Genomic DNA, 17,874 nt, shown 5'->3' on the forward strand with positions numbered 1-17,874 from the left:
TTAAATAACAATAACAAGCTTACTTCGATATTTATAACGTAATTCTAGAATACAAATTGTGCACATTAAAATAGGTATGGCAGTATATTTCAAAGTAATTAAAAATTATAATAAAATTATTAACACTTAAACTATTATGACTGCAATTATTTACATTTGTATATTATTGATTACTTCTAATAATACTATACGTATTTCAAAGCAGATCTTTTTGCTTCTTTCTTGAAAATATTTACCAGTTAAATACGTTTATTACAACTAAATTACTACGTATCGTATTTACAGTATTTTGGTTTATTTTTATACAAACATTACTTCTTAGATCTATTAACAAGGTAGATAAATGTTTCTATAAATAAGTTAACTTTAGTACATTTATAATTAAATATAATTTATTGATTATATCATTAAATTAAGTATTTATTAAAACGACGGAGAGAGTCGTCTAGAGTATAGAGAGTTGTTTGTGGAACTTTTTAATTTCAATTTATGAAGCCAAAGGTCTCTCGTATCTTTATCACCACATACTACAAATATAAATAGAATGAAACATTGTATAGTGACTGTGATAGTAAATAGATAGGCTGTGACAATATTGTAAGCGAAAATGCCAAATACCCAGGCCAAACTGAACAGAATGACAAGGCCAAATCCTATGCGAGAACTTTTAATGGCTTTCTTAGCATTTTCTTCATTCAGAATATAGACGCTTCTGGAAATGTATCCGACTATGTAGAAGAACAGAATGACATTAGCCAACAATATGACACCTATGGGTGTATATACTGATAACCATAAACCAAGTCCCGACGGATAGCAGAAACTTCCACTAGGTGACATTTCTGCAAAACGCATCGCATACGGTTCTTCAGCTGCTAATGCATATATCATCATTAATATTATAGGTACACCCCAAGAAAAACTTGACGCTACTATCATCTTTCGCGTATTTTCATGTCTTGAAATTATAACTAAGTCTCTGTATGCTATTACAGCCACTACTAATATCCAACAAAATGAGGCCAGTACAGAGTAATGCATAAATATACCGGTGAGTAAACATGATACACTATATTCGACGTATCTTACAGAAGCAGTGACTATGAAGCAAACGGATAATATAAATAACGCAATGCTGAGTTGAACCCAAACTTGATTGCGGAAAGTTGATCTCCATGATCTGAACAATAAAGCTGTAATTACAATAAATATAGCACCAATAATAGATAAACTGCTACCAGTTAGAGTAATAGCTTGTAATGCATTCTCGTTAGATTTAGAAAATGTTGGTTGCGATATCACAATTTGTGCAAATCGTCCAAGACGATCGCATCTACATGTGTCTAAAACTGTTGGGTTGTCTGATGGAATAAAAGTACAGCCTTCTTGCGACCAATATCCAGTGCTGTCCTCTTGATACTCCCAATAACCGCAAGATCGCCTTCTGTCTTGTTCGGGCAGTTGCAAAGGACTCAAATATATGTCTACCAACTGTGAAAAGAGAATTACAAATATTTAAAATGTTATCAAAAGAAGTCAGTAAGATGCCGTCACCTAAACATGTAAACAGGAGAGAACAATCGCGGACATTACATTATAATATAATGACTATGGTACCACTAAACGCATTGCCCTTTTGACCGAAACACGTCTTACAAAACATGTTACTTAGCGGCTCAAAAATGCGAGACATACAACCTACGCAGTACTTTGTACAAAGGTTACCTCGATAATTACATTTTATATCATTGGATAATCTTATTAATCCACATTTGCAGACTTATATTAAAAAAAAATACGAATGTCTGTAAATCTGTCTGTTATCTTTTCACGACTAAACTACTGAAAGATCTTAACAAAATTTGATATGAAGATACTATTTATCTTATTACAATCATCACAATGAATATAGGGCACTGTTAATTTCATAAATAAACTGAATCTAGGAGAAATAGTGGATAAGCGTTTGAGAAGACGAAATCGCAGTTATTATAGATGCTAAAATTTTGTGAGGATTAATGGCTGTTTGTTGTTCACACAAAAAGTACTGCACAAATTCGAATGAAGTGTTATATCTTAGATTAACATATAGAATACTTTTTACCTATTATATATTATTATACAAATAATATCATCCTCATACTCGTGAACGGTTATCGCATTTTATAAATTGAAATGATTTTATATTGCATCAGAACATCAACATGGGCTAAATACGTAACACTATATGAAATCAATACGATTTACCCCACGGGTCTAATATTCGTAAGCGGGTGGTGCTTGTGGGGTCTAGTCTGTTCGGGTTACGAACACTTATTAGACTATTAGCTTTTGTAATAGCATAAGCTGGTTGTCACTCTATTCTCCCAAATTTGAATTTAAAAATGAATCTGTATTATTGTAAACATGTCCAAAGTTTATTTAAAAAGAGTACGAAATGAGTTTCTTGTCAGGTTTTCTAATTTCGAAATCATTTTAAATTAACTGTAGATTTTATTTATTATAAGAGTCTGTAATAGACCTACTTGAATAAAGATATTTTTAATTTGAATTTGAATAATAAAAAAAGGTATAGTTTGTACGTTTTGATATTCTAGGTAATCTCCGGTTCATCGAGGAAGGCAGGCTAAATATCATTATGCTACGATCAGGAGCAGAGCTGGAATAAAGTTAAAAATGTTAACAAAATAAGTTATTAATAAATTAATTTACCTCTCCATTTCTGGTCTGGGGTATATCCGCAATATTGACGCTGACCACTCGGCTGTTGATGGTGAACACGTCATCACGGGGGAAGGCGTTACCATTGTATAATACCACAAAACTTATATGTCTCCGTGCATTTAATAGCGACGGTGCCAGATTCACTACGACTTCGTGTATATCTGAATCTAATATTGTTGCGTTGACTTCATCTGTGTTAATAAAATACATTAATGTTACTATAAGTTTAATTAGCTAATGAAGAAGTTATGAAATATAAAATATATCTTTTAAATATTTTGTAAATAAAATTATGTCTCTCGAATCTTTGCCAATTGTTTATTTTTTATTCTTTTAAATCACTACATCCATTTATAGCAACGCTAAATTTGTATTGACCACATTCAAGCATATAGCGTATGGTATTTATAATAATAATAACCCCTGGACAATTCACACACAACAGTCTAAAGCTAACCAGGGCAATGTTATAGATAGTAGAATTTACAATTTATATAAATATAAATACTTAAATACGTTTCGTTTACAAATTCATGCACATATATGTATAGGAAACATCCAGTCCAATACAAACAATCATACTTATGAACACAAATGTTTGTACTGTACAAGGAATCGAACCCGCAACTATACAAAGCAAGACGGTATACTAAACCGTTAGACCATCGAGGTCATCAAATAAATTAAGGACATTTTAATTATTAGCAAAAAAATATGATTGAAGATAAAGATGATAAAGATGCTTTGTCATCTAAATAAAACACTTCATGTAAACACAAAAATATTTGAATCAACGCTACCTCGTAAGAAGTCCAACTGTTTGCCCATAAAACCATCGTTTTCTGATTCTATTGTAAGCCCTCTTACAGGATTTGAATCGGGATCGGCATCAGCCACCATCAATGCTACATTATTTCTTATTAGTCTCTCAGTTCCAAAGTCGTCAACATATATTCTAGATGCAAGTACATCGAGCAGATGTAGAATTCTACTCGGGAATACTTCTTCTCCAATACTCAAATGATGATCGATCTACAAAATAAATTGTAATTTTATTACTAAAGTAAGTATTGCACGTAGTTCTTTCTCTGGAGTATCATTATCTGCTTCTTCCTTATCATCCACATTTATAAGTAACACCTTCCTTAAAACTTTCTCAGAAGTAATTTTTATTTTTTTATTATAATAACTATTGAACGCAGTTCTACAAATTTTATCTAGTGTATTTTTAATGATTATGGAATGGTCCATCTGAATGAGCTAACGGGTTATGCTAGCGGGACACCAGTTGAGGATGATAAGATGAGATCAGTTGGCCCATCGCGATAAATTCACCGGGAAGTAATCACAGTGATTTCCAGAGGGGACTGCGTGGAGGACTATATTGACATCGATAGAATAATTAGTTCACGTTATCCCTCTATTTAATGTATTAAAGAATTGCTTTCTTCAAAATGTACGATATATCTGTATTGAATCCTTTAGAATTTAATTTATAGAATTTTTGGAAAAAAATTGATCATACAAAAAATTTTGGCCGTTTTAAACATATCACATTGGGCACATTATATTTGGGCTTTAAGATTTCCTTATTGCAAACTTTAAACCGAAATAATTGTATACTCATTGAGACTAAAACTTCAAATACCTGATCGAATATAGGTTCAGCTTGGTTGATGTCTATTTGGTCTGTAGTATTCAGCAGATTCTCCAGGTCTTCTAAAATTTGCTCTAAATCCGGCTGAAACATAATAATAAACAATTCAATATTCAGATTAATGAAGTTAAATTAACAACGAATGTAATTAAGGTAACAGTTTTCTCATATACAGCAATAATGTTAATAATAATGATATACGGTGAAATACAGATTTTCCGATCGATATTTATGTATATATTGAGATTGACGGCCTCGGTGGTCTAGTAGTTTAGCACACCTTTACTTCCAATGGTCGCGGGTTCAATTCCTCGCACGACGCAAACATATATACTCATGAGTATGATTGTATAGGTCTGGGTGTTTTCTACTATATGTATGTATTTACGAAAAAAATATATCTATTATCTAACTACCCATAACATAAGCTTTAGCTAGCTTAATTTGGGTCTAGATGGCGCTGTGTGAATTGTCCTGAGATTATTATTATTATACTAGATGTTATTTTTAATGAACATTCGTTATACCTCTGGTGAAGATGTAGCACTGGTTGTTCCGGTCGATGTTTCTGCAATTAAATAATAAGTACCAATGAAATGCCAACGTCAAATAATTATACATATAACAAGATGACGCCGCAAATGTAGGTTTGCCTTATAAATTAAAATCGCCATTAAAAAAATAGAGGTTGCTGGTAGACGGGTTAAAATTTAGGGTTGTATGTATTTTAATGCCACATTATAAAAATATTTAAAAAATAATGTTAGGGATGGACAACCCTTATCACTTAAATGAAAAATATATAGTAGCCGAATCTCAGAACTATTAAATATACTAACTATAAAATTTCATAAAAATCGGTCAAGCCATTTCGGAGGAATATGGTAACTAAAATTGTGACGCGAGAATTGTATATCTTAATAATATCATAAACGAGAAAGTTTGTGAGAATGGTTGTTTGTTACTCTTTCACTCAAAAACTACCGAACGGATTTTGATGAAACTTTGCAGTAATATAGCTTATGCATCAGAATGACATATAGGCTATATTTTTAAAAATAAATTAAAACCCATTAATAAATAAATAAATGCAATTTTTCATATTCGTACCTGGCGGCTCGGTCGTGGTATCGGGTGGTGGTAGAACTGAAATCATGATATACAGACAGTTAAATAACTTGATTTGCTCTATATGTTGTTAACAAATCTAATCTTATCTCTAAGATCACAGCGATACAAAAATTTAATGACTATACTCAATTACCTTTACATATCAAAATAGAATATGACGTATAGTTTTCATATCAAATCCATCCATCTAATTAAAATAACTTTATTAATTGAGATCTATTATGATTAGTTTATAGACCGTAATTAATTTAAATTATGAGTTCGAATAGTATAAAAGTTCTATTGTCAATGGCCATACTTTTATAATCATAAACACTGGCAGTCGTACTGGCAATAAACAAAAGAGTATATATAAATACAAATACATTATAGTGTAGATTGGTGTATGCATATGCATTCTAATCTGTGCTCTTTTGTTGCTGCGACAAAAGAGCACAGATACTTTTTTATTTATTTAATTTGAATTACTACACACTAATACAATATGGATATATTGTATTAGTGAACAACTTATAAACTATGCTAGCCAATTATAATATACGAAGATTAGTTCATATATCTGTGCTCACGCTCAGAAGCACTGGTTTCGCAATGCAACGATATCTAGTGCTTCTGGAGCGGACAATCTAATATATTTGCAACAGTTGCTAGGATGCTGTTTGCACCGAATTTTAGACATCAGTGATGCAGTTGTTTTCGTATTATGCGGCTACCCGCACTACTCCAAACATATCTGATGCGCTATAGAACCGAGGGAGCCCCAACAACATCCAAAACCCATTATTATATTGTATACAAAGAACGTTAGAGTGTTTTTTTTTCTATAATAAATTACAAGTATACTTGTAAATTACCTCTTCACTACATATTATAAAATAAAGTCGCTGTCGCTGTCTGTCCGTCCCTATGTACGCTTAAATCTTTAAAACTACGCAACGGATTTTGAAGCGGTTTTTTAATAGATAGAGTGATTGAAGAGGAAGGTTTATATGTATAATACATGTACACCCGTGCGCAGCCGGAGCGAGTAGCCTGTTTTTATTATAAAACACTATAATTACCTATAACTTCAGCGAAATGTGTTAAGTGGTTGCAATGGCACGCATCTAGAACTCCAGGATCTGTGGACTTCACTAATTTACAGCCTCTATCTGACCAGTATCCACTGCCGTCTTCTAAGTTCCAGAAGACGCATGATCTGTTCATATCGCCTGTTGTTTCGATAACAGGCTTCAGATGCAATTTCACCACCTGGAAAGCAATTTATTGATATAGAAATAGAAATAATGTTTATTAAAATAAACACAGTACAAACACTTTTGAATAGTCACATTTTTTATTCTACCACTCATTCGGAAGGCAGTTTCTTCACAAGACAAATGAGTATGAAACTCGAGTGTTGCTCTTTTGAATAGGTGTTTTTCTCATATATAATTTTTTATTTACATAACTTAATTGTACAACTAAGAACCTAGAAATTAAAAATCCTAAAAACTATATATTATATAAAGATAATAATATTGAAAGAGAATGTTTAAGGAACTTCGTCTGCTTAATTTTGTTTATTTATTTCATTTATTAACGATTTATTGTACCAGATTTATATTACAGGAATCATAATAGATAAAGATATGAAATGTAATATAAGAAATAGGGAAATATAAATAGAAGACAAAGTAAATGTGTATTCTTATATAGTAAAAATAAAGTCGCTGTCGCTCTCTGTCCGTCCCTATGTATGATTAAATCTTTAAAACTACGCAAAGGATTTTGAAGCTGTTTTTTTTAATAGGTAGAGTGATTCAAGAGGAAGGTTTATATGTAAAACACATGTACACCCGTGCGAAGCCGGGGCGAGTATCTGGTAACTGTATATATTTATTTAAATCGTTGGTTTTGTAGGATATATTACTGCATTATTTTCCTAGTGAATTAAAATATATATATAACATCTTATCATGCATGCAAACTGTACCAGGCAACCTTTGGGTAAAGTCGAAAGACAGAGGGTTGTATAATAAGACAGAAGGCTGTATAAAAATATATAAAATAAAAATGATATTCTGAACCTCGCTGTCATATTAAGGATTTCAGCTAAAGAAAGTTGTTCTACTTTTTTAAGACATACGTGTCGTGTAGCAAATGTTGTCTATCAATTATATTTTATAATGTCTATATTTACACAGAATTTTATTATTATTATTTTATAGGTATATATGAAATAACGGGTCATTGGGCTCCCTAAAATATGGACGAGCGCAGTGATGGCTGGCTCATCCGTCATACTCGCGAACGGATGCTGCTTGTAGGGACTGGTCTGCTCTAATCACTATGACCGATTTCCTCTTATTAATTGTTTAACCAGTTGGTTGTATACTTAATATTTTTTTCTATCTGAGTATTTAATTGAATTAGTGCTAATTGGTAGTTTGTATTCATACACTTAAACTTAAAAATGTAAAGTAAGAATAAAATTATTTAAAAGGGCAACACGCAAGTTTCTAGCTCGTTCTTCTTGTGATGAGACAGCTTCCCGAATGAGCGGTAGATTAAAAAAAATGTGATGACTATTCAAAAGTGCTTCAATGTAAGTTTATTTGAATAAACTATTTTCTATTCTATTCTATTCTTAACTTGACGTCATTCTTGAACTTTTGTAATGGCGGACTTGAAAGAAACTTATAAATTAAATGAAAAGAAAAGAAAATATATACCTCGTCGTTATCGAACTGTGTCAAGTTCTCTACATTAACACTGATCACTCGGCTGTTGACAGCTAATCGAGAATTAGTGTTGGCAAACGCTTGGTCATCACGGAAGACAACAAAACTAATACGCCTTGTAGATGTCGCTACAGACTCTGGTAAATGCACTACAGCATCGCTTGCATCAGCATTCAAATGATCAGGATCGTCATCTGAAAAAAAATTATCACTACTATAATATCTCAGGACAATTCACACAGCGCCATCCAGTCCCAAGATAAGCAGAGCTTATGTTGGGTACTAAACAACTTACATAAATACATTTTGTTTGTAAATATATACATTGTATATATAGAAAACAACCAGACCGATACAAACAATTATAGTCATTCATACAATTGATTACACCGTACGAGGAATCGAAACTTAAATATTTTTGTAAATATATACATAATTTATACAAAGAACACCCCGACCGCTACAAACAATCATAGTTATTCAAAAAAAAATTACACCTTGCGAGGAAAAAAAAATTATAAAAAATATGACGTTCATAAGCGACAAATTAAAAAATCATTTATTCATGTAGAACATTTTCCCACGTGCATAACCGTTTTTTTAATTTAAATTTGAATTCGAGGAATCAAACCCGCAATCTTCAGAAGAGAAGAGATGTCCCATACCACTATACCACCGAGAACATCTAATATGTTATGTCCAAGGCTATAATGGTATATGGTGTTGTAATATTGAAATGAATAAATAAATAAATAAATAAATAATAACAACTGGCGCTGCGTGAATTATCAAAGTATATTATTATTATTACAACATTTTAGTCCTGTAGAATGGCAACACACATCATTACATAGTATAAAACAAAGTCGCTGTCTGTCCGTCCCTATGTATGCTTAATTCTTCAAAACTACACAACGGATTTTGAAGCGGTTTCTTTAATATATAGTGATTCAAGAGGAAGGTTTATATATATATAATACATGTACACCCGTGCTAAGTAACACGGCTATCACATAATAACTTGATGTCCGTTGAGCTGTTCATGTGTAAAGGCGACGGTTACCGCTTACCATCAGGCGGGCCGTCAGCTTGTATGCAATTTCAATTACACAAAAAAATACCCGCTTCGCGTCACATCATATAGTTAAACTTAATAAGTGCTATAATAAATCACTCACCAGAGAGAAATTCGAAAGTGTCCTTAGAAAATGAGTTTCTCGTTCTACCTTCTCCTCCTGCAGTTAGTCTCAAGCCCCTAACAGGGTTATCTGGGGAGGCGTCTGCCATCAGTAGAGCCAAATTATCACGTACTATTGTATCGTTCAGGGCACCATTCAGATCTATTCGGGATCCCAACGTGTCCAAGATATCCAGCATTTCCGGTGGGAAGGTAACGTCCTCTTCCATATCGAGAAGGTCGTTCACCTTGAAAAAAAAAACACTACTAGTTGACCCAGCAAACGTTGTTTTGCCATATAAATTAATATCGCTATTAAAAATAGGAGTTGGTGGTAGAAGAGTGAGAATTTTAGAGTGTATGTATTTTTCTATGTTAAATCATAATAAAAAAAAATATCTATGGCACCCTTATCATTGAGGTGTACGAAAAATAGACGTTGGCTGATTTTCTGACCTACCCGATGTGCACACAAAATTTCCTAAAAATCGGTAAAGCCGTTTCGAAACGAAAAAAGATATGTGTACCTATATCTAACTTCTGTATGGTAACAAATATCACGATATAGGTACACATATCTTTTTTCGTTATTTTTTACCTATATTTTATTTTTTATTTTATTATATTTATTTATTGCAGTATCACAAAAATATAAAGCACATGCATACAGAGTGTGGTTGAATTATTACAATTTTTTGTGACGGCCTCAAAGTGCATAACAATATGACACAACATACCTATATTATATATACATATATATATATGTATATATTCATATACAACAGGACCTCATAATATTATAATTCAAATTTCAAAAATGTCTCCTATACAATATATAATAAATGTAAATTATGTATTTTTTTTTTTACTTGGAGAAAATCCCTCATGGAGTTTGTATTAAACTATACTAGGTCTGTATTAAAACTAGTATAACTATAAATCTTCGTTGAAATATTAATTAATATTGTAATATATTTTATTGAGAAGGAATTGTTATTATATTATCGTATTTTCCGTATTTTTTTTAACATTATTTTTCAAATAAAAGTAAAAGGAGTACCTTAGGCAAGTTACTCATTATTACATTAGCTACCTGCCAAAAATAGTCCCGTCAAAATCGGTCCAGCCACTTCAGAGATTAGCCGGAACAAACAGACAGACAGACAAAAATTGTAGAAAATATTATTTTGGTGTATGTACCGTATTTATGCATGTATGTAGTAAAAAACGGTTTTTTTTCAATATTACATAGAGACACTCCAATTTTATTTATATACCAAAAGGGCTTACTCTAGCGCCGGCATTTTAATTAAATTTGTAAATTAAAAGAACACTTATTGTGACATAACTATAATAGTTGGACACATGCCGTCGTGACAATTTTTTTAAATAATAATGTATTATATAAAGTCGTTGTAAATCATTTTGTTCTATCATCAATACTTTATGCAGCCCACGCGGTGTTAGGTATTTTTATGTAATATTATTGCTCCTTAGGTTACATTAATAAAGTTTTAGTAAGGATCCCTAATTTTTTTGGAGATATAATATAGCCTATGTTACTCAGGGATAGTGTAGCTTCCTAATGGTGAAAGAATTTTTTAAATCGGTCAAGTAGTTTCGGAGCATATTCATTACAAACATACACACTACAATACAAATCTTTCCTCTTTATAATATTAGTATACATACAGATATAGATTTAACATATAAACTTAAATTTACGTTTCGCTCACGTAAATGCGCTATCTCATTCGTGCATCATCAATTTCCAATATCACAGATAAGAATTCAGATCCAATATTATAGAAAAATACGCGTGCATTTTAATTTGTATAGCTGTCCCACTCACGCGCAAACTCATCCTAGACATGTCCTCCCAAAACTATATCCTACAAACCAAGTATGACCAAGAAACAAATAGGAATACTTCCGAACAGTTGATAAATTAATTTCAATCAAGAATGTCTCTCTTACCCTGCAATTTCATCTGTATCTAGAACCGAAACACATCTTATAAAGTAACACGCTTGGTAGCCGAAAGAAACTGAGGTATGTACACTTGTACAGTTACTCAATACTGTATAGTTATTACCTGATCAAAGGCGTCAGTGATAGTATCCACATAGACCGGGACATCCTCGTTTTCCAAAATGTCAAGTATATCCTCTATAATTTGATCTATTATGTCATCAGGCTGCAAGAGAAATTTTGGTTACATTATCTATACCAATATAATTAGCTAATCTTAACTGAGAACTAAGAAGTAGGTGAAAATTATAATAACCCTAGACAAAACATCACTGAAGAATCTTATTATTGTTATATACGCGAAAGCTTGTTAGTATGGATAGAGGTTTCGATTGATGAATGTTTGTTACTTCTTTAAGCAAAAAATGCTAAATGGATTTTAATGAAACTTTACAGTAATATAGGTCATAAATCAAAATAACACATTGGCCACTTCAAATTTAATATTACTACGATTATATATAGATAGTATGGTATAACAAGAAAATACATAGCATAAATTAAAAAACAACAACAGCGTAAGTGACTGTTGTTTTTTTTATTTTATACTACGCTCATTGCCTCAGAGTATAATAATAAAGTTTCCTTTTGAATGTAGGCTTATTTTCCATTTCGCGTAGGTATGCAAGCACTCTGTTTCAAAGACTAATTAACGGTGATAGTAAACAAATTAGACAAATAACCTGAATGATGTGAAAGAGTTGTGAAAAGAAGAGTATGGGCCGACCAAACATTAGGCAATAAGTGTGATACTGCATAACATAAACAGATATCAGTCAAAATATACAATATACACACATCTTTTTTATTCACGGTAGTCGGATGAAAATAAAAGACATAATAATATCAGTTTACTAACCGAAATACCTGGAGTAGTGGATATAGCGGTAGTAATATCAGCTGTAGTGGCTTCGGTTGTGGTGGTCTCATCAGTGGTTGTTTCAGTTGTTGTTACAGTCGGAGTCGTCGTTTCGGTGGTAGTGGACTCTTCAGTTGTAGTGGTGACTTCGGTTGTGGTGGTCTCATCAGTGGTTGTTTCAGTTGTTGTCACCGTCGGAGTCGTAGTTTCGGTGGTAGTGGACTCTTCAGTTGTAGTGGTGACTTCGGTTGTGGTGGTCTCATCAGTGGTTGTTTCAGTTGTTGTCACCGTCGGAGTCGTCGTTTCGGTGGTAGTGGACTCTTCAGTTGTAGTGGTGACTTCGGTTGTGGTGGTCTCATCAGTGGTTGTTTCAGTTGTTGTCACCGTCGGAGTCGTCGTTTCGGTGGTAGTGGACTCTTCAGTTGTAGTGGTGACTTCGGTTGTGGTGGTCTCATCAGTGGTTGTTTCAGTTGTTGTCACCGTCGGAGTCGTCGTTTCGGTGGTAGTGGACTCTTCAGTTGTAGTGGTGACTTCGGTTGTGGTGGTCTCATCAGTGGTTGTTTCAGTTGTTGTCACCGTCGGAGTCGTCGTTTCGGTGGTAGTGGACTCTTCAGTTGTAGTTGTGACTTCGGTTGTGGTGGTCTCATCAGTGGTTGTTTCAGTTGTTGTCACCGTCGGAGTCGTCGTTTCGGTGGTAGTGGACTCTTCAGTTGTAGTGGTGACTTCGGTTGTGGTGGTCTCATCAGTGGTTGTTTCAGTTGTTGTCACCGTCGGAGTCGTCGTTTCGGTGGTAGTGGACTCTTCAGTTGTAGTGGTGACTTCGGTTGTGGTGGTCTCATCAGTGGTTGTTTCAGTTGTTGTCACCGTCGGAGTCGTCGTTTCGGTGGTAGTGGACTCTTCAGTTGTAGTGGTGACTTCGGTTGTGGTGGTCTCATCAGTGGTTGTTTCAGTTGTTGTCACCGTCGGAGTCGTCGTTTCGGTGGTAGTGGACTCTTCAGTTGTAGTGGTGACTTCGGTTGTGGTGGTCTCATCAGTGGTTGTTTCAGTTGTTGTCACCGTCGGAGTCGTCGTTTCGGTGGTAGTGGACTCTTCAGTTGTAGTGGTGACTTCGGTTGTGTGGTGGTCTCATCAGTGGTTGTTTCAGTTGTTGTCACCGTCTGAGTCGTCGTTTCGGTGGTAGTGGACTCTTCAGTTGTAGTGGTGACTTCGGTTGTGGTGGTCTCATCAGTGGTTGTTTCAGTTGTTGTCACCGTCGGAGTCGTCGTTTCGGTGGTAGTGGACTCTTCAGTTGTAGTGGTGACTTCGGTTGTGGTGGTCTCATCACCGTCGGAGTCGTCGTTTCGGTGGTAGTGGACTCTTCAGTTGTAGTGGTGTGTTAATCTTTATTTGTCTGTTGTGTTTTCGTTTCAGTTGTGCTCACCGTCGGACTCGTCGTTTCGGTGGTAGTGGACTCTTCAGTTGTAGTGGTGACTTCGGTTGTGGTGGTCTCATCAGTGGTTGTTTCAGTTGTTGTCACCGTCGGAGTCGTCGTTTCGGTGGTAGTGGACTCTTCAGTTGTAGTGGTGACTTCGGTTGTGGTGGTCTCATCAGTGGTTGTTTCAGTTGTTGTCACCGTCGGAGTCGTCGTTTCGGACTCTTGGTAGTGGTGACTTCGGTTGTGGTGGTCTCATCAGTGGTTGTTTCAGTTGTTGTCACCGTCGGAGTCGTCGTTTCAGTTGTAGTGGTGACTTCGGTTGTGGTGGTCTCATCAGTGGTTGTTTCAGTTGTTGTCACCGTCGGAGTCGTCGTTTCGGTGGTAGTGGACTCTTCAGTTGTAGTGGTGACTTCGGTTGTGGTGGTCTCATCAGTGGTTGTTTCAGTTGTTGTCACCGTCGGAGTCGTCGTCGTGACTCTTCAGTTGTAGTGGTGACTTCGGTTGTGGTGGTCTCATCAGTTCTGGTTTCAGTACTTCTCACCTACGGACACCTCGTTGCGTGTGGTAGTGGACTCTTCAGTTGTAGTAGTGACGTCGGTTGGGGTGGTCTCATCAGTGGTTGTTTCAGTTGTTGTCACCGTCGGAGTCGTCGTTTCGGTGGTAGTGGACTCTTCAGTTGTAGTGGTGACTTCGGTTGTGGTGGTCTCATCAGTGGTTGTTTCAGTTGTTGTCACCGTCGGAGTCGTCGTTTCGGTGGTAGTGGACTCTTCAGTTGTAGTGGTGACTTCGGTTGTGGTGGTCTCATCAGTGGTTGTTTCAGTTGTTGTCACCGTCGGAGTCGTCGTTTCGGTGGTAGTGGACTCTTCAGTTGTAGTGGTGACTTCGGTTGTGGTGGTCTCATCAGTGGTTGTTTCAGTTGTTGTCACCGTCGGAGTCGTCGTTTCGGTGGTAGTGGACTCTTCAGTTGTAGTGGTGACTTCGGTTGTGGTGGTCTCATCAGTGGTTGTTTCAGTTGTTGTCACCGTCGGAGTCGTCGTTTCGGTGGTAGTGGACTCTTCAGTTGTAGTGGTGACTTCGGTTGTGGTGGTCTCATCAGTGGTTGTTTCAGTTGTTGTCACCGTCGGAGTCGTCGTTTCGGTGGTAGTGGACTCTTCAGTTGTAGTGGTGACTTCGGTTGTGGTGGTCTCATCAGTGGTTGTTTCAGTTGTTGTCACCGGTTCGGTGGTAGTCGACTCTTCAGTTGTAGTGGTGACTTCGGTTGTGGTGGTCTCATCAGTGGTTGTTTCAGTTGTTGTCACTGTCGGAGTCGTCGTTTCGGTGGTAGTGGACTCTTCAGTTGTAGTGGTGACTTCGGTTGTGGTGGTCTCATCAGTGGTTGTTTCAGTTGTTGTCACCGTCGGAGTCGTCGTTTCGGTGGTAGTGGACTCTTCAGTTGTAGTGGTGACTTCGGTTGTGGTGGTCTCATCAGTGGTTGTTTCAGTTGTTGTCACCGTCGGAGTCGTCGTTTCGGTGGTAGTGGACTCTTCAGTTGTAGTGGTGACTTCGGTTGTGGTGGTCTCATCAGTGGTTGTTTCAGTTGTTGTCACCGTCGGAGTCGTCGTTTCGGTGGTAGTGGACTCTTCAGTTGTAGTGGTGACTTCGGTTGTGGTGGTCTCATCAGTGGTTGTTTCAGTTGTTGTCACCGTCGGAGTCGTCGTTTCGGTGGTAGTGGACTCTTCAGTTGTAGTGGTGACTTCGGTTGTGGTGGTCTCATCAGTGGTTGTTTCAGTTGTTGTCACCGTCGGAGTCGTCGTTTCGGTGGTAGTGGACTCTTCAGTTGTAGTGGTGACTTCGGTTGTGGTGGTCTCATCAGTGGTTGTTTCAGTTGTTGTTACAGTCGGAGTCGTCGTTTCGGTGGTAGTGGACTCTTCAGTTGTAGTGGTGACTTCGGTTGTGGTGGTCTCATCAGTGGTTGTTTCAGTTGTTGTCACAGTTGGAGTCGTCGTTTCGGTGGTAGTGGACTCTTCAGTTGTAGTGGTGACTTCGGTTGTGGTGGTCTCATCAGTGGTTGTTTCAGTTGTTGTCACCGTCGGAGTCGTCGTTTCGGTGGTAGTGGACTCTTCAGTTGTAGTGGTGACTTCGGTTGTGGTGGTCTCATCAGTGGTTGTTTCAGTTGTTGTCACCGTCGGAGTGGTAGTTTCGGTGGTAGTGGACTCTTCAGTTGTAGTGGTGACTTCGGTTGTGGTGGTCTCATCAGTGGTTGTTTCAGTTGTTGTCACCGTCGGAGTCGTCGTTTCGGTGGTAGTGGACTCTTCAGTTGTAGTGGTGACTTCGGTTGTGGTGGTCTCATCAGTGGTTGTTTCAGTTGTTGTCACCGTCGGAGTCGTCGTTTCGGTGGTAGTGGACTCTTCAGTTGTAGTGGTGACTTCGGTTGTGGTGGTCTCATCAGTGGTTGTTTCAGTTGTTGTCACCGTCGGAGTCGTCGTTTCGGTGGTAGTGGACTCTTCAGTTGTAGTGGTGACTTCGGTTGTGGTGGTCTCATCAGTGGTTGTTTCAGTTGTTGTCACCGTCGGAGTCGTCGTTTCGGTGGTAGTGGACTCTTCAGTTGTAGTGGTGACTTCGGTTGTGGTGGTCTCATCAGTGGTTGTTTCAGTTGTTGTCACCGTCGGAGTCGTCGTTTCGGTGGTAGTGGACTCTTCAGTTGTAGTGGTGACTTCGGTTGTGGTGGTCTCATCAGTGGTTGTTTCAGTTGTTGTCACCGTCGGAGTCGTCGGAGTCGTCGTTTCGGTGGTAGGACTCTTCAGTTGTAGTGGTGACTTCGGTTGTGGTGGTCTCATCAGTGGTTGTTTCAGTTGTTGTCACCGTCGGAGTCGTCGTTTCGGTGGTAGTGGACTCTTCAGTTGTAGTGGTGACTTCGGTTGTGGTGGTCTCATCAGTGGTTGTTTCAGTTGTTGTCACCGTCGGAGTCGTCGTTTCGGTGGTAGTGGACTCTTCAGTTGTAGTGGTGACTTCGGTTGTGGTGGTCTCATCAGTGGTTGTTTCAGTTGTTGTCACCGTCGGAGTCGTCGTTTCGGTGGTAGTGGACTCTTCAGTTGTAGTGGTGACTTCGGTTGTGGTGGTATCATCAGTGGTTGTTTCAGTTGTTGTCACCGTCGGAGTCGTCGTTTCGGTGGTAGTGGACTCTTCAGTTGTAGTGGTGACTTCGGTTGTGGTGGTCTCATCAGTGGTTGTTGTTGTCACCGTCGGAGTCGTCGTTTCGGTGGTAGTGGACTCTTCAGTTGTAGTGGTGACTTCGGTTGTGGTGGTCTCATCAGTGGTTGTTTCAGTTGTTGTCACCGTCGGAGTCGTCGTTTCGGTGGTAGTGGACTCTTCAGTTGTAGTGGTGACTTCGGTTGTGGTGGTCTCATCAGTGGTTGTTTCAGTTGTTGTCACCGTCGGAGTCGTCGTTTCGGTGGTAGTGGACTCTTCAGTTGTAGTGGTGACTTCGGTTGTGGTGGTCTCATCAGTGGTTGTTTCAGTTGTTGTCACCGTCGGAGTCGTCGTTTCGGTGGTAGTGGACTCTTCAGTTGTAGTGGTGACTTCGGTTGTGGTGGTCTCATCAGTGGTTGTTTCAGTTGTTGTCACCGTCGGAGTCGTCGTTTCGGTGGTAGTGGACTCTTCAGTTGTAGTGGTGACTTCGGTTGTGGTGGTCTCATCAGTGGTTGTTTCAGTTGTTGTCACCGTCGGAGTCGTCGTTTCGGTGGTAGTGGACTCTTCAGTTGTAGTGGTGACTTCGGTTGTGGTGGTCTCATCAGTGGTTGTTTCAGTTGTTGTCACCGTCGGAGTCGTCGTTTCGGTGGTAGTGGACTCTTCAGTTGTAGTGGTGACTTCGGTTGTGGTGGTCTCATCAGTGGTTGTTTCAGTTGTTGTCACCGTCGGAGTCGTCGTTTCGGTGGTAGTGGACTCTTCAGTTGTAGTGGTGACTTCGGTTGTGGTGGTCTCATCAGTGGTTGTTTCAGTTGTTGTCACCGTCGGAGTCGTCGTTTCGGTGGTAGTGGACTCTTCAGTTGTAGTGGTGACTTCGGTTGTGGTGGTCTCATCGGTGGTTGTTTCAGTTGTTGTCACCGTCGGAGTCGTCGTTTCGGTGGTAGTGGACTCTTCAGTTGTAGTGGTGACTTCGGTTGTGGTGGTCTCATCAGT

The 17,874-nt window shown here is 37.7% G+C and overlaps 1 protein-coding gene across 1 annotated transcript; it reads right to left on the minus strand.

Moving 5' to 3' along the window:
• Positions 1 to 423: 423 nt before the first annotated feature.
• On the minus strand, positions 424 to 16,947 carry LOC131843359 (adhesion G-protein coupled receptor G2-like; the record flags this gene model as incomplete). The annotated part of the gene is made up of 7 exons (XM_059191987.1): positions 424 to 1,491; positions 8,227 to 8,429; positions 9,414 to 9,660; positions 11,508 to 11,609; positions 14,739 to 15,005; positions 16,513 to 16,551; positions 16,888 to 16,947. Coding segments are annotated over 7 exons (1,986 nt in total), but the record flags the coding sequence as incomplete, so codon positions are not given.
• Between the last annotated feature and the right edge of the window lie 927 nt (positions 16,948 to 17,874).

This window comes from Achroia grisella, unplaced genomic scaffold, assembly GCF_030625045.1.
Source record: "Achroia grisella isolate CSIRO2021 unplaced genomic scaffold, CSIRO_AGI_Agris_v1 utg30203, whole genome shotgun sequence".
In the NCBI taxonomy this organism is placed as follows: Eukaryota; Metazoa; Arthropoda; class Insecta; order Lepidoptera; family Pyralidae; genus Achroia; species Achroia grisella.